The 23,619-nt window shown below is 42.2% G+C and overlaps 1 protein-coding gene across 1 annotated transcript; it reads left to right on the top strand.

Moving 5' to 3' along the window:
* Positions 1–247: 247 nt before the first annotated feature.
* pms1 (PMS1 homolog 1, mismatch repair system component) lies at positions 248–16,165 on the top strand (the record flags this gene model as incomplete). Its single annotated transcript, XM_083903273.1, has 13 exons — positions 248–300; positions 913–1,056; positions 1,145–1,327; positions 1,412–1,514; positions 1,710–1,873; positions 4,455–4,571; positions 7,474–7,596; positions 7,692–7,838; positions 8,012–8,772; positions 12,294–12,758; positions 13,281–13,411; positions 15,726–15,886; positions 15,965–16,165. The coding sequence occupies exons 2-13, from the start codon at positions 925–927 to the stop codon at positions 16,163–16,165; spliced, it is 2,688 nt and encodes an 895-aa protein (XP_083759399.1). The 5' UTR covers positions 248–300; positions 913–924.
* Positions 16,166–23,619: the final 7,454 nt, after the last annotated feature.

The following is a 23,619-nucleotide window of genomic DNA, read 5'->3' on the forward strand; positions in this document are numbered from 1 at the left end:
CACAAAAAGTTAATATTCAGTTTAGTTACAGCCTAATTTATTTAGCTTCGCCGAATCGAAACCACGTCACGCTCCTGAAAGACACGTGTCTCGTGCTGCCTGAGTAAATGTTATACCTGTAAGTTTTCACTCGGGACGAAACTGCTCCACGAGTGATCACGAACCCGCCCTCGTGCCACTTCTGACCAATGAGAGCGTTAAAAAGGGGGCGGGAATCACGTGGTTTCCGCTCCACTGGTGTTGTGTCTGGTGTTGTTGGTTGAAGAATCTGGACTCTGGGAATCAAGTCGACACTTTCAAGTCAGTATTGTTGACAATTATCAACGTGTACTTTGATATACGGTCACAGTTTCGCCACGTATGTTTTTAAACGCAGTCACGACTTTTAAATTGAGTTCAAAGAGCCGACGTGACCCGTTTAAGTTTCAGAGTTAAGTTAGCAAACGGTTCTCCTGTTTATCGAATTGTTTCTGACTAAATGGCTAAATGCACTTGCTCATAACTGTCATATAACATTTTAATATATCACGTGACTCCGTGAAAACAATATGCAAGCATCCTATAATACCATCTGCACATAATATGTCCATGTTGCTTATAAGAGGGTTAAACACTGTGGACATTGTCGATATTCTGCTTGTATTGTGTCTAATAATTAATATTTCCTGTTTCCGGTTGTGGCCATAAAATAATGTTTGTATCTATATATTATGTCATGAATCGCAGGGTAAAATAACGGTACACCTATACCAGTCATATCACGATACAGCGATTGTGTGATAATCGATATATTGCAAGACAATCATGTCGCGATACACTACGATATCTGTCTAACTTAGGGGAGAAAAAAACCATGAAAGTTAAAAGTGCATCAACATCAACTCAATCTAAAACCTGACTTTTCTCCCACAGGTGTCAGGAATCATGAAGCAGTTGCCTCCCGACACGGTGCGGCTGCTTTCGAGCTCGCAGGTCATCACGTCCGTGGTGAACGTTTTGAAAGAATTGTTGGAAAACTCTCTGGACGCTGGGTCCTCCAGCATTGACGTTAAACTGGTACAGTGTCCAGATTACAGATTAAGCGTCTCGTTGGACTCAAATGGACAATAAATGTTGTTGGTTTACTGTTGCTCAACTGTTGCAGGAGAATTACGGTTTGGACCGCATAGAGGTACGCGACAATGGCCATGGAATCAAAGCTGCCGATACTCCCGTGATGGCTGTGAGACATTTTACGTCCAAGATCTGCAGCCACGACGACCTGGAGCGACTGCAAACCTACGGCTTCAGAGGAGAAGCGCTGGGCTCCGTTTGTGCGGTGGCCGAGGTGATGGGCATTTTAGTTTGTTCATTTATTTACATGTATTTATGTATAAATAACCTGTATATGTGATGTATACTTTTCCTTCAGGTGTCCGTCACAACAAAGACGGCGGAGGATGACGTCAGCATCCAGTACGTGCTTGACTTCACGGGGCAGATTGTTTCTCAGAAGCCGTCTCACTTAGGTCAAGGTAAAGCACTGCAATTTATACATTCATTCGTTGTATTGGCTGCATTTGTCCCTCTCTTATTCTTTCTTTTTCCCATATGTTTGCCTTTATTTTGAAAAGCGACAGTGCCAAAGGTCCAGACAATCTTCTTTCTTGTCGCGAAAAGTGTGGGTTTTTCCTCATCATCACTCACACACGTTCTTGTGTGTTTTACAGGCACAACAGTGAGTGTACTGAAGCTTTTTAAGAATCTCCCCGTGAGACGACAGTACTATTCCACGACCAAGAAGTGCAAGGAGGAGCTGAAGAAAGTGCAGGACCTGCTCGTGGCATATGCCATCATCAAACCTGAACTCAGACTCACACTCGTCCACAATAAGGTCAGGAATATATCGCTTTTTTAAAATTTAACCGAGTGCTTGAATCAGAGTGCATTTACTTTTAATAAATCCACTGAAAAGTCGTACAGTACATCCTGTTCATACAGTACATTTACAGTACACACACACACACCGACCGCTAGGTGTCCTCATTCGTCTTCAAATGACTTAACATGACTGCTGCAGGAAGCCTCTCTACAACTTCTAGTTACTGTTCTATAGCGTTGTATTTATTTATGGCAGCATATCTGATAACAATAATACACAACAATGTATGTGTGAAAGCACTTTGAGAGGATTACGTGCATGTTATTAAGATTAGTGGCCACATATGAATTTAAATTACATGTTAGCACCTGATTCATTCAAATGTTTGTTACTCAGCATCCTGATCCGTCTACTATTTCTATCCCCGTTAGATAGATAGATAGATAGATAGATAGATAGATAGATAGATAGATAGATAGATAGATAGATAGATAGATAGATAGATAGAGAGCTTGTGAGCTAAAATGATAGCATACTAGCTGATAGATAGATAGGTGCTGCGCTGACACATTTGACGCCGATTGTGTAAAGCTGTTAAGCCGAAATTTGAGTTTGGTGGATTATTACCCTAACACTGTCACTGTGTCAAGGCCTCCTGTGTTGTTTGTTGTCAGTACTAATGCGTGTCAGTGAGCTATAAAGTGGGCATGATGATACTGATGGGAATGGTTTGTGGGAACAACACGTGAACGTTCTGCTTCAGAAAAGTTCAAGTCTGTTTCACAGACATTTAATAAGCTGAAATTTGGTTATTTATTTGGCAAATGACAAACTGAATTAACCTTTTTATACCCAAATTAGAGCTGGAAATTAATCAATCGTAACATTCAACCACTAAAACTTAAGTTTTCTGTTCAGGAATGCAAGTAAATAATGATAATTAGACAGTAACAACAATGTGCTGTGTCATTTCAGTTAAAGAGCTTCTACAAAGTGGTGTATTAACCATTACAGAAACATAAAGTGATTTTAATGCTGTTCATTTACGGCAGCTGTGGTCTAATACAAATTTTGTTAAGCGCTGAGCGTGCGGCGTACATAATAAAGCAGCCAGTTATTGTCGTTTGGCTCCATTTCACATTAAGCAGAAGTCGAATTACTGAGCAGTTGACATTTTCCTCCGTCGCACCGCTTCACACTGCAGCTCCGCGTAACTAACTGTCAGGTGCCCCCGAAAACACAAATATGGCTGCTGAGTAAGTCGCTGAAAACACAGCTGCAGGTTTAACCCCAGATTGGGTTTCAGGCTGCAGCCACTTTGTACACACACACAGAGAGAGAGAGCATATAGGAGGTGTGGGTCACGCAGGGGCCACACGACCACCCTATATTACGCATTCATAGAAATCAGGTTGGAGGTAGTAAATCTATTCCGCGCAGTCAGCGCTCGCTTGCCCCTATCCTTTATCTCCAACGCTGCTATATGGGCGTGTGTCATGTTTCACAGCTTCTTCAAGAAATGTTTACAGGAGTGATCCATTTACATGCGCTGGACCGTGTATTCAATAGCTGACACATGCTCTGCAACAGGGTGCATGCTTTTAGAAATCAACACCTGGGAGATGTATTCACTGGCAGACACATACTACAAGCGCACTCATTGGTGTCATCATACAGTATTTTCTTACCCTTTTCTTTTTTTTTCAAATGTATGCTTATGTAATATTAATTTCTAAACTAACGAATGTATTGTTTTTAAATCATCGTATATCACATTATAGGAATAATTCGGACTTAAAAGTGTTGTAATCGTGCACAAAATCAAGTATAAGTTGGTCCTGCAGCTTTGGTTTACATTGTTTTGATTGGACTAGTCTCATCAGTTAAACTTTGGTTTAGTTGTTTGTTGCTTAAAACATCAAAATGGTGAAAACACAAACTAAATATCGAAGAAAACCAAATGATGGATGATAAAATAATGTTTATTAATTTAGCTTTTGCAGCCCAAGATTAAACAATTTTCACTGCAAATGTATTGTAAAGGTCCAGTGCAGAGCTGCAACAAACCACTATTTTCATAATCGATTAATTCGAGAAAATGTCGATGTTTCCCAAATTCCCAATTTCATGGTGATTTTTTTTATTGTACGGAACAAACAAACCGGAAAATATATCAACATAAGAAGCTGAAAACACTTTAAAAAGTGTCCGCTGTACACAAATTAGTGACACAAAGGTGACGGAACTTTTCCCAAGACAGTCGGGGAACTACGGTGGTTTCACATGCTAGAAACCATGAAAGGCTGTTACCTACTCTTTTTCTGCCAATAAAACCTCATAAAAGTCACACACAGGACCTTTAATTAGTTCAGTCATTGTACTATTTTGAACTCGAGATGAGGTTTTGCCCTGATAAAACTGCATTTTGTGTCCCATCACTTGCTGAATCACTCCACAAACAACTTATACACCGCATGAACTCCAGATTTATTGGCAGCTCGGTGGCCCAGTTACTATCTTAACAGGTGTTAATGCGCCGTGATTCGCCTAATGTGTGCACTCATGGAAGTCGACTGGTGTCATATCGTTGCAGGTGGTGGTCTGGCAGAAGGCCAAGGTGGCTGATCTCAGAAGCGCCCTCCATGCGACACTGGGGCCCAGCGCTGTTGCCAACCTGCTCCCATGCCACTATCACCAAGAGCAACCAGAGGTTAGTTGAGGGGGAAAAAAGCAGTGATGAGCGGAAAACTCACAAACAGAATGTCATGGTTTGTAGGCCTCAGGATTCTTGGTCAGCTGTTGTGTTTTGCTGTATCTGTCGATTATTTTCTCCATTATTCGTTTGGTCCATAAAGTGTCAGAAAAGGTTGCTTGGTGTTTCCAAAACTTCAAAATGGGGAAATAAAACCATAAAATATTCAGGGATGAACGATATTGGACTTTTTGCAGATATCCGATATATATCGGGAGTGCTTGAAGCCGATAACCGGTACCGATATTTACTTCAGAGGTCATTAAGTGTCTTCTGTAGTGTAATTAACATACTATTTTTCATCCTCGTGTTGCAGAAGTCCAGGAGATAGCAGCTCATTCAGCCCACTATTTTAGTCAGCGGTCATATTGGTGGATCTTGCGTGTGTTAACCGATATCCGATAAAATAAATTTTAAAGCTAATATCTGCCGATATTGAGCCCACGAATGCAGGGCTGGAGAAAACGGGATTTGAGATCCTTGGCAAGCGATGGAGCGAATGTGAGGAGTAGAGCTGCAACTCACAATTATTTTCTGTGAATCTGTCGATTATTTTATCGATTGATCGTTTGGTCCATAAAATGTCAGAAAATGTTAAAAAAAAAACATTGATCAGTGTTTGTCAAACCTAGAAATGACAATGTTCTCGAAATGTCTTGTTTTATCCACAAACCAAAATGATTCAGTTTTAATGATTTCTTCATCGATCAGAAACCTTGTTCATTAAAAAAGCTTCAAACCGATGTAACGATGATCAAAATTGTTGACGATTCATTTAGGAATCGATGAATTGTTTCAGATTGAGTGAGGAGACGTGACCCGAGAGCATTGCACCCTGATGGTTCAGCTTGGCACACAGCCGCCCTCATCTCATGAACACACATTTGCGTCCCGCTGTGGCTGCCATGCCACGTTGACCTTTATTAGACGGTCAATACGGCAACAATTAAGACTTAAAACGGATTGAAATCACGTCAATTTTGTGTTGTGGAATTCGTTAACTTGTTTCAGAAAGGACTTATTTTAGCCGTCACTTCTACATTTATTGTAGTATTGTTGTTGTATTGTTCTTGAAGGTGAGCTAATAACCTCGTCAGGCACGCCTGGTCTGAAGCCAGTCAATGTGGTCAGCTGGTGGCTGGCCAATTTCTTTGCCCTTTTCTTTCCCTGATGAAGAGCCGATTATCTTTGTTCGTTAAGCTTCGCAGCGCCGATTGTAATTGAATTACTGTCGAGCGGCAACTTTCTGCTCGGTCAAGGTAGGTGTACCTGCTGCCAGGCCCCTCCACCCAAATTAATCAAGCCTGACAGATATGGAGCAGCCCTTTCCATCGTGTTTCTCTCTCATTTTCCCCCCTTTGTTGTTGTTATTTTGCTGTTGGACCTTTGTGCCCGGTTATGAGAAAAACCTTTCTCCTCGTACTCCCTCATTCGCAGTGAAACTTTCCTTCTCTTTGTCCCTTAGACCAACGCTGAGTTGCCAGGTTGACAATTTCTGCTCAGGGAGAGTCGTAATAGCCGTTCCTCTGCAGAAAAACAAAACGTGACACTCGTTTTTTTTTCTTCTGTTTTTTGGCAGCATGACTACGCAAAGCCTCGGCCCTTTGGGGGCCAGAGGTGCCATTCGTGCTCCCATAAAAGTGACCCTAATGAGCACAAACAGAGAGAAGCATATGTGCCATGACCTGAAACAGCAGTTCATTTAATAACTTCATTGGCGTGCGGCGCTGCTAATAATGAGCCTTGGGCCATGTGGGGGAAAAAAAAGCGTTCGCTGTGCTCTGCCTGCAATCTGTAGAACATTAACAACTTTCCATCATTTCTTACTAGCTTGCATTCGTAACGGGAGTTTCTTGAGGACTCCCTCTGGTGGGATTCTAGGGTTTAAAGGTTAAAATTTATATGTGATGCAACTGTGAGAAAAAGAAAACGTGTAACATCAGCTTCTTGCTCGCGATCACAGCGGAGGCCGAATGTCGATACGCGAGGGAACAGCTGTTCTCAAGTGGGGCTTCTTAAACTTGTTGGAGCCAGAGAAAATGAAGCATATGCTCACAGGCGTTTATGCTCCTCGAAGACGTGAAAACTCTTGGGTTTTTCCTGTCTCTTTAACCCCCTGACGTCTCTCTCTGCGTCTTAACTTAATGACAAGAGAACCATCACACTCCAGAGTGATACAGCAGTCCAAAAAACATGCAATTACAGTGTCTTTGACAATAAAATTGCAATCACAGCTTTGGTCATAACAGAATGAAGATGTTCTTCCATGATTTTGGATACAAACTCCCGTCAATATTAAACGTTTTTTTTTTTAGCAAAAAAAACATTATCTATCCGCTCTTTCAGCCCAGCATTGCTAGCAGGGCGTCAGAGCATCCTGGAGACCCATAGTACTGAAAATACTATGAAATTAGACACCCTACTTTTAGGCAGGACACCCTAAAGACGCCCTATTTATTCCTTCCCTGTTCTTCCGTGAATGTGCTCCAAACACAAAAATCCTAGCTAAAAGCGTAATTGCTAGTCATGAAAACACCTGCCCGATAAGGCATAATGTGTTGGTTGGCCACTGGTTTAATTGAATTTCCAATCCAAATTTCAAAATAAGCATTAGATTTCAAAGGCTACGATTGATTTAATCTACTTTTGATTGTTCCATGTGCTCTGCAAATCAGAAATGTGATCCAGGAAACTTTGATTTCCTTGCTGTAGAATATATAAAGAGTGGTTAATATTTGAACTGTGTCATGTAATAATGCTCCATTATCTTTTGATTCCATTAATATTATGGATATTGAACTGAAGATCTGTCAGATGTATTAATTACTTTTCCTTAAATCTTCACCACTTTGTCATTCAGATCTTTTTAGACGGCTATTTTCCAAAGCCTGAAGCCGATTACTCCTCGACAAGTTCATCTCACCCCGATAAAACCTTCATATTTGTCAACAACCGGCCTGTCCACCATAAAGATATAATGAAGGTAGAATCGCCATTTGCAGGTTTTCATTTTTCATACAACAAATACTTTTTTTTGTATTGTAACCGCCATGCTTTTCCCTTTTTTTGGTGCATTAGCTGCTGCGTCAGCACTACACTGCTCAGTATTCGGAGGACCAAGCCCACAATCGCTATCCAACCCTTGTGCTCAAAGTTACCGTTCCACCCTCTTCAATCGACGTCAACCTGACGCCGGACAAGACCCAGGTTCTGCTTCAGAACAAAGTGAGTGTGTACAGTATGGCGTTCAGGCTTGAACAGACACCACCTGTTCAATATCTGCCTGTTTGTCAAAGTTGACACTGCATACAGTGGTGCCCTTGACGTGGGGACAAAACTGTGGCCAAGAAGATGTGATTGGAAAGTAAACTGTGCATTGTCATCTGTCTGGCATGTAGGAGGCTGTGCTGACGGCAGTGGAGGCGCTGCTGGTTTCTCTATATGGCTATCAGTGTGACAACGACCCTCCAGCCGAGAAGCAGCTCAACCACGAGGTATTGCCCTCGCCATCCAGTCCTCTGCAGACAGACCACCTTGCCCCTAAGCCGAGTGCAAAGATGAATGACCGTGTAACCAGTTCTAAAAAAGCAGCTACATGTAGGGACACAGCTGATGTTGCACTGCACCAGCAGGCCTCCAACAGCAGCTCTTCGTCCGTCGCAGAAGACTGGATAGTCAACCAAATACCTGTAGCGCTTGAGTCTGACTTTTGTCTTTATGACCATGAAATGGCAACAGAAACGGGCTCAGCAAGCAAATCCAAGGACACACCTGAGCACAACGCAATGCCGACGACGGACACAAGCAAGGAGCCGTTATTAGCTGAGGACTGGAGCCGCGGGACGGCCGTGAGCGACCCAGTGTCACGAGAACCTCTGCAGCCTGTGAGAGTCCTTCAGCCCTCGAAGCACAGTCTTTCTGACTGTGACGAGTTCGAGAGTCAAAGCAGTTCGAGCAAGAAGGCGTTTAACGCCATAACAGAGAAGCGGGACACGCTGACGGCCTACGATCTGATCAGCAACCGCGCAGTCAGGGCACCGCTGTCCAAGAAAGAGACCAGAGCTGAGGTCCTCGGGGAGGGAGCCACAGCCGGTCTGCAGGACATCAGTGTCGCTGTTCGACAGAGGTGGAAAAATCTGAGGGAGGAAGAGCAAAAGAAGTGAGTTTCCAGACCTTCACCTTTCCAAGCAGTTGTTTCCACTTCTTGTTATTTGCAAGGCACAGAGCGAGAGAGAGAGTGGGGAAAGTTTGACCTGTCATTTGCATGTGAAACGCCTTGTCTGGAAATTGTGTTGACATGAGCTGTGTTTCTAATTTCCTGACAGACGAGCCGATAGTGTCCTGCAGCACAACAGGTGTCACTGACGCTGGCGTTTCCTGTATTTCCAAAGCAATCCATCTATCCAGAGAACTCGCGTGTCCAGTTCATCTTGGGGCAGAATCGAGTTCAAATGTGTTCAACATTCAAACTGCAGCGCGTGACAAATCAAGTCAAATGAATCAGCTCCACACGTCTCTCTGAGTCTCTTCGTATAGCAGTTTAGTTTGTCTCGTGTCGCCTGGTGACACTCCCGCAACAGCAAGTTAGTAAGACACAAAGGAAAACGAAGAAGCGTCCACAGAGTTTCAGAAGTTAATTCTACTTTTCAAAAAACCCAGTTGTAAAGCAGTTTGATGCGATCAATGCTTCTTGTGCTCTCCCACCCTTGCTCTGCAGGTGTATACACACAAATGCTCCCCTTATGAAATCATACAAATAATAGTATGCCGTTACTTTAGACCAAACAGAGGCAGAATACACCAAAAGTTACGCACAGTGTTGCCAGATCAGATCTTAGAACCTGCCCAATCCAATAAAAACCATCCCAAACCAGGAAGTTGCACCCGCGCAAACCCGTAAAAACACATCCAGAGTTTCATATCTGCATCAAATAACCACACATAAATGATAGATAAATAGGTTTTTGCCAATTACTAACCAACAAGAGCACCTTAAATCAACCATAGGTTACACACAAATGGTGCAATTTAAGCCGTGCAGGCATAATACATTTCATTATTGACATCACAAATGACCTGTATGAGGACTAGCAGCCCAAATTTTATTCACCCGCCTGACGTAAACAAAAGTAGCCCAATTAGGTGGAAAACCGCCCAATCTGGCAACACTGGTTACGCACTGCAGCTTGAAATCATTTCAGAATCTTTTTTCCCATGATTACAGTAGGTAAATATAGGACAATAAACGCAATAAAACGTGTCAATATCAGTCATGTGGAGCACAGGACACACTAAAAATTGTATTATTTTAATAATCGGCAGATAATAATCAACAGTTTTTCTAGCAAAGTGCAGCTTTGATTCAATAATTGAAATCACGGGACCTCAACTTAAACATTTCACATCTGAATGACCTGTTTCTGTATTTATACGAGTCTCCTAGCCCGTTTAAAAAAGAAAAATCCTCACCTCCTCTTACTGCATAAGTGTTGTCAGGGGTGACACATAGTTGGCCTGTCAAGACCAGCGTTGGCACAGAGCGGGGATTCAGAGTGATAGGATTTACATTCACGAAGGCAACGACAGGAGAAAATGACAAACAAAAAAGTGATACGGTGATCAGATGATGTGCGTTTTTCAGGGGTTGGAATAGTGCATCGACACGTATCACACGCAGCTGGCTGACTGCACAAGAGCGGCTAACGAAATAGGTAAAAGGGTAAATGCTGTATGTTGTTAAGTGCTCCAGTTGCACATGGTGACCTCAGTTGAAAAAGAAAGTACAAACTGTGCTACTACCTTGTGATCTTTGCCCGCTGAGCGACTCGGCTTTACAGTATACTGCGCCCAATTATGTTCAATGACGACATGCCGATGTAAAATAATTACAAGGTTGGAAAATATGTATCAGCAGAACTCGGAGGACTTATATAAGGTATGGGATAAGTTTATGGAAAAAGACATCTGTTTGGAATCCTGCCTCGCTGCACTGCTGCTGTCTTAAACGTAAAATAAGACGTGGCTAAGTACTTGGTCCCCTTTTCACTTCCACTGTTAAGTGGCACACACCACTTCTAGGAATCATACTTGAAACAGGTCATTTGAATAATGGGGTGCTGAAGTGCTTAACGCGTGAAGATCTATGGAAACATGAGTTGGCAACTTTGCTGAGGAAAGTACACCCACATATACTGTATCTATATATATATATTTGTATACTGTATATACATTAGATTCTCAATGATGTTCCCTGCATGTACCACAGTTACTTGGAATCTAAATTCTTATTTTAGAACATGCCCGCGAGAAGTCGACAGCAACACATGATAGCTTAGCAGCTGTGCTTGCACAGGGCAGCGGCTAAAAGACGCAAATAATACAGCAATTATGCTTCGCCGGAAAACTTTCGAAGCTAACGTCCCCCGCAGACGTTTGGAGAGAAGTCTGTTATGGGTAACGCGCTTCTTCTTCTTGCAGAGAGAACGACATCTCTGCAGAAAATTCAGCTACCTGTAAAAATACAGCTGGACCTTACTCTACTTACTTTAATACAGTATGTCCACCTGTACCTATGATTTAACGAAAAAGACTCCAGATGTTTGAGACATTTGAGCTGCGTTCAGATATGCACTGAATTTATGCTCCAACACATAATTCGGGATTGTATGCGTGGAAATAAATGTCAGCAGACGTTACTCTAATATACAGATAATGTCCAAGCGCCTCCCACACAATCATTCTAAGGCGTCACCTCCTTTTACACAGATCCTTTAGAGATTATCCTGCTGTTGTGAATGCATCTCACTCTCTTTCTCTCCTACTGCCTCAGTCATATGTGAACTGCAAACTGCGGAGAATGTCCAGACCCAATTCTCTGGGCAGTGTCCAGAGGTCACGTCTGTCCCTGCAAATGGCTTTTATCAGACAGAAAGGGACCCTGACAGCTCATCTTTCTGTCCTGTGTGGACAAATGTAGATATTTGAATCTAGAGACTAGATTACCTAATCTGGTCATTGACTGCAGTAGACAGTAGTTGACTAGATGACTTGATCTAATCTGTACGTCAACTAGATTACCTAATCTGGTCATCAACTAGATTGCTTAAAATGGTTGTCGGCTAGATTACCTAATCTGGTCATTGACTACAGTAGATTACCTAGTGGCAAGGTCAAAGTAGTTGACATGATGATTTAATCTAGTTGACAGTAGACCATATTGCTGACTAGATTACCTAATCTGGTCGTTGATTAGATTACCTAATCTGGTCGACTAGATGACTTAAACTAGTTGACAGTAGACCAAAGCTGCTGACGAGATAACCTAATATGGTCGTTGACTACAGTAGATTACCTAGTTGACTAGATTACCTAATCTAGTTGACAGTAGACAAAAATTGCTGACTAGATTACCTAATCTGGTCGTCAACAAGATTACTTAATCTGGTCGTTTAAGTAGTCAACTACTTTGACAAAGGCAATGTCAAAGTAGTTGACTAGATGACTTAATGTAGTTGACAGTAGACAAAAATTGCTGACGAGATAACCTACTCTGGTCATTGACTAGATTACCTAACCTGGTCGATGACTTAATCTAGTTGACAGTAGACAAAAATGGCTGACTTTGTTGAGTAAAAACTGATTTAACTGATTTTAATGTATTTGTAAAATGGTAATCTGCAGGTCCGAGGATCAGGCGAACGAGCACCAGGAACAAAGAAACAAAGCGGCTTCTGCTGATGTTCCCAGAGAGCTCAACGTGAGCGCCTCTAAGGGAAACGTGCGCGGCCACAAACGCAAAGCACCGCCGTCCAACCAGCAGCTGCTGGACGAGCTCTTCGCGGCACAGCCGCAGAAGAAAATGAAGAACGCCGCTGCACCAAAGCCCTCGCAGCCGCTCTCCTGCAGCATGGCCGCCCTCCGCCTGCAGCTCCAGCGCCTCTCGTCCCAGAGTAGCGCAGCAGCGCCGCGGGGCCTCCGTCTTGTAAATCGCCTGGCCTCTCAGAACACCTGGGTCATTTTATGTGGTCAGAGGCTCATGTTGTTAAACCCATTTCGAGTGGAGGAAGCCTTGCTGTTTAAGAGACTTCTGGAGAATAATATACTTCCAGCTGAGAGTCTGCAGAACCCTATACAGCTAACAGATGGGTAAAGTATCGCTCACCTCACTCACTTTGTTTTCTTTTTGGGGAAAACTGCACAGTCATCCAATTTATTGTCCATGTTCATACACTATATGGACAAAAGTGTTTGGCCACACCTGTTAAGGATTGAATTCATGTGTTTCAATCAGGCCTCTTATCTCCAATGCAGGACAATCTTAAAGGTTCAGTATGCAAAGGACATTTTGGACAATGCTACGTAACAGTTTGAGGAAGACCCTTTTCTATTCCAGCATGTGCACTAAGCAAGGACTATAAAGACATGGTTTTGACGAGTTTGGAGTGGAAGAAGTTCTGACCTCAACCCCATCTCATTCCTGACCTCATAAATGCTCTACGGAATTAAATGGACACAAATTCACATAAAACACTTATAGCGTCAAAAGGCGTCAGGTGTTTTGTCCATATAGTGTATATGTATGACTCGTTTAAAGACAAACACATCCCTGTGCTTTGCTTCTATCTAATAAAGAAACACAACATCTTTTTTTGTTGTCTTTCGTAATAGAATTCTCGGAGGAGCTGAATATGCCGACGCTTTGTGCGACATGGAGAAACAAAAGCCGGAGCTGAACGGACAGGTGATCCTCTCTGATCCCAGGCTGGTGGCTAACGGGTTTAAAATCAGACTCACTCCAGGTACAATGTGATTGACACTAATACTGAACGTATGTAGTGTTTCCGTGCGTCTCAGTATGTGAGGCATGTCCTCGGCCTAAGAACAAAAGGGCACAAACATGGTAGGAACATGAAACTGAACAGTACATCCAATCAATCAGAAAAAAAACAAGGATTTCTTATTTTTATGAGTCATGCTGTTTAAAGGTCTACTGGATTTTTTTTCTTTATTTAACAAATGACATTTGAAAATGTCAAATGCCCAGTCCCTGGTAACTGGATTACTAGCAGGTTCTTCTGACTCTGACTATATTACAGAGTTATAGTCCAGTACAGAGCTGGAATTAAAAACTAGTATCGTATCTGAAGTAACTGTGTAGAGCTGAAACAATTAGTCAATTAATCATCAACTATTTTGATATTGATTCAGTGGTTTGAAGCTTTTTTTCATGATTAAAAGATTTCTTATTGTTTTAGCTTCTTAAATGTGAATATTTTCGGGTTTCTTTGCTCCATATAACAAAGAAATTAGAGCTGCAACTAACCATTATTTTCATAATCGATATATCTTTCGATTAGAAAATAATCGTCTGATTAATAGATGAATCGTTTGGTCCATAAAATGTCAGAAAATGTTGATCAGTGTTTGTCAAACCTGGAAATGACGATGTTCTCCAATGTCTTGTTTTGTCCACAAACCAAAATGATTCAGATGTAATGATTTCTTTATGTGGAGCAAAGAAACAAAGAAAATATTCATTAATTAAATTAATAATCTATTCATTGTTTCAGCTCGAAAAGAAATCATTCAAAACAAATTAATTTTTGACAAGGTTTGACAAACACTGATCAGCTTTTCTTTTTTTTTTGCATTTTCTGACATTTTATGGACCAAACTATTAATCAATAAATCGTGAAAATAATCGACAGATTAATCGATTATTTGCAGCTCTATTACTGTTATGGCACCACTGGCTTTGTTGTTTTTTAAAATGTTCTTACTCGAGTTAAACTCAGACAACATGTCTTGAATAAGCTTTTTTTCTCCGACATTTTCAGACACAGCTTATACTATTTTACTATTAATTACAGTTCCACTCCAGGTTTTTGAGAACTTTAAGAGGTTACTGCAACCTCCACTGTCATAGAGGTTGAAAGAAAAAATAAATATCCTCTATCACAAATTATTTGGGCATATTAATTAATTTCAGTCTTCAGGAGTGCTGGACTAGAGCACCACTTCAATAAAAAAATGAATAAATAAAACCGAATGAAGACTAAAATGCCAGCTCCTCCACTATCACGGGGACAGTGTTGGCTGTTTTTGTTTTTGGTTCACCTCGGTTGACACTGGCTCTCTGCCCAACAAGCATGGTCTCACAGTAGGTTTGTACCCCAGCGTGCAGGTGATGAGAATGGTTGCCCTTTAAGAAATCCGAGGAATTTTCATTTGGCACTCGGGCTGCCTCGGTGGGGCGTGCGTGGGATTGAAGGGAAGCGGGGGCGTGTATCGGATGGTTGCTTTTGCACAATCTCTTGCTATTATTAATATTATTATTTTTCGTTAGTTTGAGGTCACTGAAAAATGTCCTTATTTTTGAAGGAAAAGCACTTTTTTTTGCAATGAATATAACATTAAATTAATCAGAAATACACTCTATACATTGTTAATGTGGTAAATGACCATTCTAGCTGCAAACGTCTGGTTTTTAATGGAATATGTACATAGGTGTATAGAGGACCATTTCCAGTGTTTCTAATGGCACATTGTGTTTGCTAATCGCGTTGAAAACAGTTTTGCTTGTTCTTTGACGAAAGGGCAAGATTATTATTTTGAATAAAAAATCCTTATTTCTAATCTTGTCAATGTCTTGACTATAATTTTCTATTCATTTTGCAACTCTTTTGATGAATAAACGTGTGACTTTTAATGGAAAACAACAAAAGTTGTATAGGTGACCCCAAACTTTGGTGTACGGCAGTGTACTTGCACGAGCCGCAGAGAAATCTTCAATATCTGCATCACCAGGTTTTTTACATTCGCCGTCCTGACTTCGTTTTCAAATCCAAAGTCATGTATCAGAAATATAAATTGTCCATGATTTGTAGTATTTCCTCATGAAATGAGAAGCCATCATTCTTCCACCCTACAAGACAACTTCCTTCCAGTCTGCTGGGGCTTCTATTAGTCATTTAACACTCCATTTGGCCCCTGGCTTGTTTGACTTGGTCATCAATCCGGCCGTAAAGCACAATATTTATTTATTATTCTTTCCTGGAGATAGTAGCAGCGTCTGGAGTATATTAATCCTTGTTTTCTGCTTGTTTTGGCCAGGAGTCACGTCGGCCGAGAGACATCTGGAAGTGTCGGCCATGGCAGGTTGCGTTCCTTTCCTCGGCGTGGACGACCTCAGGGAGATCCTGACAGCAGTCGTTCACAGGAAGGCCAGGGCCGTGCGAGAGTGCCGGCCGCTTAAAGTCACAAACTACCTACAAGTGAGTGATGCCGTGCGCGGAGAATAAGAGATTCCGTCCGTGTAGCAACTAAACATTTATATTGTGTGGCTTTCACAGGGTGAAGCTGTGCGACTCGTACGGCAGCTGCCTACAAATCTGTCCAGAGAAGACGTGGAGGAAACTCTTGAGCGCATGGAACGGCAGCTCGGTGAGAAGAGCAGGTCCTGCATCCACGGACGACCCTTTCTCCAGCACCTGTCTGACGTGCCCTCCACAGAGCAGGAAGCTAAGGCTCTGCTGAAGCCGTTAGATCTGTGAAAAGTAAGCGCGTCAAAGGGAATGTTTCATGAAGTCTCAGTGTCTTCAACCAGAAAACAAAAATAAAGCTATTCTTTTCATGTTTTTGTGATTCAATTTGTACATATTTTGTCAACCTTGAACCGCTCATCTCAGTCAATACCTTTAAACATTAAAGTCATTAAAGAAAGTGTTGCAACATATTGGAGCAAGTAAAATAATGTCATTTAAATCTATTTCCTTACAGTAGAAGAAGACGCGGGCGGGACAGGAACAAGCAACGGATTTCGTGGTTAACTCGGTAAATAATGACATACAAGTCTACACAGCAGTTATTTACATTCCACTCACCTTGCTATTTTTAGCCGGTAAACCCCAAAGTCGCAAAGCCAGATATCGTGCTTTTTTTTGTTTGTTTCCATGCTCTTGTAAACAGTCAGTGACTCTCTGGAGTAAGATGTTAATCAGGAAGTTGAAGGATGTCAGGATATAGCAGGTCCGGAATAATAATGTTATATCCACCTGTTTGCAAACTCGGAAAAATCACGGGGACCGAGTCACGTGAGTTCCGGAGCTCCATTGTCATAGAGGCCCGCAAAAGACGGAGACAGACAGAGCCTTTCGTTCTTGCTTTGCGCTCATTTCATTTCATGTCATTGTGGTTTGATTCAAGGGCCGATCCAGCCAAGCAAGTTATCAAAAGTTGCCGGTGACTCTGGAGTCAGGCAGTTCTGGAATAACGTCCTCTCTTTTTGCGCTAAATCGGTCAATGTCTGTCGATTTAAAAATGCGCGGTGAACTCTAGCACCGGTCCGGTTTCTGGGGCTTTCTGGCAAAGTGCGTTGCGGCGGAATTACGGGAAATATTGAAAAATGCCATTCCGACGACCTGCGTTCAGTGCCACAAAAAACGATTCTCGATTTCAAATCAAGCACAGTACAAAACACTTGACACTCGATTTCAAATTAAGCACAGTACAAAACAAGGCAATCAGAGATGGCAGACTTCACCCCATTCACGCAACAAGCCTCTGGCGGCCTCTGTTGGTCATGTTGGCAAGTGGGGAAGCACAAACAAACAGAACAGTTTCACTGACAGGATAACCTCTTCAACGGTCGCTATGTTTTCTAATGCCTGCAACTTCCTCGTCCTCGACACTCCCCTCTAGAGGAAGTATTGCGTATAACGTCCATGCCATACATACGGAGGCGTGTAGGGTAGTGATGGACGGACGTAAAACCGATGAAAATGGAGTATAACTGGGCCAAACAACAGCAAAGCGACATCCGACTCGATATGAGTCCACACAGAGCGTCTCACTGCCATTAAACCCTCATTGTGGCACCGCTGAACTGGTCTATTGGCAAGCTCCGAGCCAGGGAGACGCACACCGCGTGCCAACTGCTACCCATAATTCATTCCCCTCCCAATTAGTGCCAGCTGCTCTGCCTTTAGCATTGACAGATACTTGCATATTATCCCCGGCTGCATTAAATGCTTCGGAGATTTGCACTGTAATTTCAACCGCAAAGTTTAGCGAAACCTTGATGCTGCGCTAACTTGTGGTGGTGCCACTTCCTGAAGACATCAGCCTGTTAGTGGGTGAGTGAGTTTCCAGAGGGTCAACAAAACCAGTCAGGCTGTAAATAATAAAGTGAAGGAATTCAGAGGCGTTTTTTTCAAGCCCCTTTATGATTTATTTTCTAGATTATTTTGCCAGGAATTGATGTTGTGAATGAAACTTGGTCAGCACAGGTGGATTTTTGATTTAACCACATTCGGATAACGGTAATCCATACAGTATTGGGCCCACAGGGGGTTTTCAGTCATCGCCTTTTCGTATGGTCACTGAATCCCGCCACAGGGGAGGAGAGCAATCCGACCCCGCTCGTCTTATCATAATATTATAGTTAGGCCCGTGAAAGGTCAAACCGCAGCACACGTCTTGTTTTACGTGGTCCTCTGCTGAGAGGACCCACACATAGCTCAGGCTCGCTCCTGCACCGACGCGAGCTGTGGCTGGCGTTTTTTTTTTTTTAAACGTCACCACTGGTGAGATACATGCTCCCCGGCGGCTTGTGTTCAGAAGTGCGTGCAGCAGCAGAATCTACCCTGTACGACATGTTGCCTCTGGCACCCGAGGGGCATATCAGAGTAATTGGGGAGGATTAAGTGATGATCATCTTTTGACCATGTGACCACAACGCTTGAAAGGTCAGCATTGGCTCCTTTTTTGCCAGCTGTCTTTAAAATCACCTGTCGCGTTCTTTGTCGTAACATCCCCCCCCCCCCAACCAAACTGAGGTATTTGCTAACGATTGAGTCAATTTAAAGAAAAACGTGAACATCCCCCCCCCCCCTTCCCCCGATTCCAAAATATTCAGTTCACATACAGCGTCATCTACATAACTTAGCCGCTCTCCTGTTACTCCCCTAATGTGCACAGCTACTGCTTGTCAGGTCGTACTCAGCAACTGTACACCACTTTCATAACCCAGAGGTAACCGTGCACTTTAACACAGTCATCAAAACCAAAATAAAATCGCAGGCACTATAATTAGCTCCTTTCCTACTCTATTTTTTTTTTTTTTTTTTTTGGAGCTATTACAACAAGTAGTCACACAGAGAGAGAGCCACGACCAGTAAAACATGCACCAACTGCTACTGTTTATACACTACCCTTCAAAGGTTTGGGGTCACTTAGAAAAGCACTATTTTTTCAATGAATATAACATTAAATGAATCAGAAATACATGACTATTCTCGCTGCAATAGTCATGTATTTCTATACACCTAGGTACATAATAGAATGTGTACCTAGGTGTATAAAGGCCCATTTCCAGCGACCATCCCTCCAGTGTTCTAATGGTACATTGTGTTTGCTAATCGCGTTAGAAGGCTATTGGATGATGAGAAAACCCTCGTGCAGTTATATTAGCACAGCTGAAAACAGTATATTTTCTTTGTTTCTTTGCTCCATAAAACAAAGAAATCGTTAAAATTTTATCATTTTGGTCTGTGGACAAAACAAGATATTGGAGAACGTCGTTGTTTTAACATTTTATGACGAAAATAACCGTTAGTTGCAGCTCTAGGAGACACCAGAGAAGTCTGGGGATTCACCACACACACGTGTGTGACTGGACAGAAGCGTCCAATAACTCTTGTTTGCTCCGAGAACCTGGAATCCTGTTCGCTATTCGCCGATCAAATTCCACCCAAACTGATAAACTGCCACGGCCGCTGCAAATCACCTGCATCCATCGCTCGCCGTTACTATATCTATAACTGAAAAGCGGCGTTTTTTTTAACGTCGTCTGGAAAAGTCACACAGACAAATGGTTGCAATTAAATGCTCATAAAAGCGATGGAATTCGTAAGACTTGGAGCGCCGCGGGATGGACTCCGCCCTGCGAAAATACCTGGAAAAATAACCTGAGGAGAAGAAATAACACGAGTAAATATTTCACTTTTTGCACATAAAAATGACAGATGCACAGAATCGCTGCACCTGTTCAGTATGATTCATACCTCCCCATCACAGAAACAGGCTTTTTACTGAAATAATCTGGAGAAATAATTGTCCTACGTTACATACGTATGCATACATCGCTAAAGCCAGGAATGTGTCTGCTACTTAAAGGTTATTCACAACAATAATATGTTTTTAATACGCCTGTATCCTCAAATGAATGATGGGACTCTTTAGTATGAAGCCAAGTATCAGTCTGTCCTGTCAATATTTCACAGTTTAAAAAAAAGGACTGAAACTGAAACCCTCGAGTTCTTTTACTTTGAAATGTAAGGTATGTGTTGTGCTTGCGACATGTTTACCAGATACAGACATTGAAATTGTGATCAAACATCATTTTTTTAACCATCTAGTTTAATATTTTTGTCTTTTATGATGGTCACGACCATCAGATTATCAATCGCAGTGGCACAGATTATTGCCGTGTCTTGTTACGAGGGACTGGCAACGCTACAGGTCTGACTTACCGACCAATCGTCGTTCACGACACTGCGCAAATTATCAAGGAGGCGGGGCATGGAGTTGCTAATCCTGACTCTTCGTAAGGATGTCGCTGAGCGTCCCAGGCGCTAAAAACTCTCACACTAAACATCCGTTCATCGTTCCCGAATCAAATCAAATCGCTTGAAAATCAGCCTCAATTCATGTGGTCTGATCCCGACATTAGACACTTGCCTGAAGACGGCAGTGTGGCTGCTCTAATCACAAAAATGAAAGATCAGACACTGATGTCTTTTTTCCGGCTCTGTTTTCGTCACCATATAATCAGTAGATTATTGATTTTATTTCGCTTCTTTCACGGAAATCCTGTTGTCATCTCAGTGCTGAGTATTACTCAGGTTTTCTAGCAGCATGCTAGCTATTTACTAAAAACGTAAACATGACCCTTCACATGCGGGAAGAATTGAGAAAATCAATCAAAACATGACTAGATTATAATATAATTTTGAACAAAATTGCACTTAATGACTACTTTTTTAGAGGGAATGCTAAGAAAGAACTAAAAAAGAAAAAGAAATCATGGCATATTTGTTCTTTTCCCATGAAATACTGGTATATTCCATGGTAAGTTATCAGAGTTTTTAGGTTTTTTCATTGCATGCGATCAATATATTAAAACTAACATTAATGATTTAGTTTAAACGTGCTGTTCCGAATCACAAAACCTTGAAAGACGAAAGCAATCTATCACCAAACAACCAACAAGCATCGTCGTCATCGTCAACAAACTTTACAGAAGGACTTCATCAAGTGTCCATAAAACCATGACCTGTACCATGTTCCATATGGAACTGGCTATAAAAAAATCTTTGCTGCATCTAGGTTTCTGCTTTTCTGCTGGTAATTGGTGGTGGTGCCTTGCTCCGAGTTTTTTTGTACAGGCTCCAGGCACACACTAATGTGATGGGTGTTAAAAAGCCACAGGTTCTCAACAGTGGGAGAATTTACAGCCACTTACATGGGTCAAGGGCAACCACAGTGGGGCCATTAAGTCTACTCGACTTATTTTGATTTTTTTAATCACTTGTCAGAAAGTTTTAAAGTTATTTATAGTCCAACATGTACCACATTTTGGGAAAATTAAACTTTGCTGGAGGGAAAACCCCAGAACGGCTCAGGGACTTACGCTTTCGAGGAATATTTGCGTTAGCTGCAGTCGCGCGGTCTTACTCGATGTTTTGAGGTTGCGCTGTATTCAAGACAAAAAAAAAACATTCTTGATAATTCTTTGCAAATAAATATGCAATAAACATACTGCAACATTTTTTTTAAAAAAAGTTGGATTTCCTTCCATAAATTCAATAAATGTCAAAGTTGTGTTCAGACAGTCTCCTGGAAGTATCCACCAAGGTCTGATTCTGGAAAGTCCTCCTTACCACATGAATGTCACTCAACTGAGCGTCTTGTAAAATTAATGAAGTGCAGTCATGCGAAAAAATGTACCATAAATGTTATTTCTGAGTCGTCAAAATCTATCCTGCTCTCTTGACACATACCTGATACTTCCCTACATCCGTCTCTGTGTTTCGGACATAGGCATATCATCAGGAGACAGGAGGTTTCCATAATCTGCCCTCCCCTCCGTCTCCTCAGAGAAACATCTATTCTTCATCACTGTCAACTCCCCATCTCCAGAGAGACAATGCTTCGCTGCTTCAGACCTCGGGATGACCGAGGGCCATGTTTTTTTTGTTTTTTTTTCCTCGTCACCAAACCCCTCCTCGCAAACAAACACTTGACTTTGGAGGAATTTTGTAAACATTTCTGGAGCGCACGACGCAGAAAATCTGTCCTCACTCCAAACTTCCAGTAGCTTAACAAAGTCATTAATCATACGGAAGCTTCCCAGTGGTGACTGTCAGGTTCCTACGAGTAGGAGTAGTGATTCCTCATCCCTAAGTGAAAAAGCAAGCCGGGTGCAGACGGGAAGGATAAATCACTGGAGAAAGTGAAGACAGGTAGCGTTCAGCAGCTGGCCATCTGGCCCTTATCTTGTCCCAGACTGGTTGATTTTATTGCTTTTCATTGCTTTCAGCAGACCCTAGAGAGACTTTTGCAAACAACCTGTCAATCTTGTCTGAGCTGATCATCCTCTGCTGCTGGTTTAAAAGTACTATATGTAAAAATGTGGAGCAATTTGCGTAATAATGGCTTTTTATTGCCAATGTTTGAATGGTTTCAAATGCAACTTATGGCGCGTTTCGGTATGGTACGTATGTTTTGGTGCATTTTCTTTAGGAATAGTACCAAAATAACCGTTTAATTTTTTTGGCACCCTTCTCTTGGGTTACCAGAGTAACGGTATGGTACTGGTGTTTCTTCAATACCCGCAATCTATTCTCATACAAAGCTTGACGTCTTGTTGAGCCACAAACCAAGCAGGTCAAAAAGAGCTGCTGGATGTCCTCCTTTGTTGTCTGTTGTGACGCGTTCAATGTCATAGTCTGTTGTTGTCTTGCCAGTACAACATCACGCTACGTATCTCGCTGACACGGCAATCGGGCACCAAGTAAAGGTTCTGTTCTCAGTCGAAACGCAAGCCTGACTGATGGCTTTGCCGTTCCAAATGTACCGTACTGTACCAAACCAAACTGTACCATGATGGAAACACTCTCCTCATTTCCTTATAAAAGATTATGAAGTGATATCTTGGCACAAATCTTCGGGTGAACCCCACGTTGCTCCTGACAATAGACAGACAGATAGATAGACTTTTTAGAATATTTTTAATGATGATTTGTGTCCCGTCCTCGTTGGGTACTCATCTGTGGTTGCTCTTTCCGATCAGCAGCTTGGTATCCAGCTGTAGGAAGGTGGCACTTGTGGTTCCTCCACCCAAGGAAAAGCCGACATAGATAGAACAGATGGACTTTCACGAATGGATTTTTTAATTTTCAGTCGCTGACCTGACAGTGTTCCCTACATCGATTTCAAGGGGGTTACGGGACGAAGACGACTCCACGCTGTGAAGAGGCAAAAGGGCTATCTGAAAATAAACGAAACATCTCACCAATTTAGCGCTGTGAGTATCGTGTAAGATGACTGCGAGATCTCTCGTGCAACCCCTGCGAACATGCTCACTTGGACTTCCTCGCGGGTTTTTTGACAACGCGATCCGCCATCACTCTTCAACCTCGCCGTTTCCAAGAAAGACCTTTGCCACAGAGTGATCTGTCAGCGTAAAACCTTCCTCCAGATGGTCGGGTGCAAACATCTGCTAAAGGCACCACATTTTATTGGATGCACCTGACGAGGCTCTTCTCTCTCTTTCTGTGTCTCCACTTGTTGTCCTGTCTCTGCACCACTTTTACCACGGAGCATCACCTTCACCTTTATATGGGGAGATGTTGATATCTTCGCCATGGAATTGGGAGGAATTTAAGTCTTGCCCAAGTCACTAAAACTGAACAGCAGTTTTATGTTTTAGTTCTTATTCTACAAC

This window comes from Microchirus variegatus, assembly GCF_963457635.1.
Source record: "Microchirus variegatus genome assembly, chromosome: 16".
NCBI classification, from domain to species: domain Eukaryota; kingdom Metazoa; phylum Chordata; class Actinopteri; order Pleuronectiformes; family Soleidae; genus Microchirus; species Microchirus variegatus.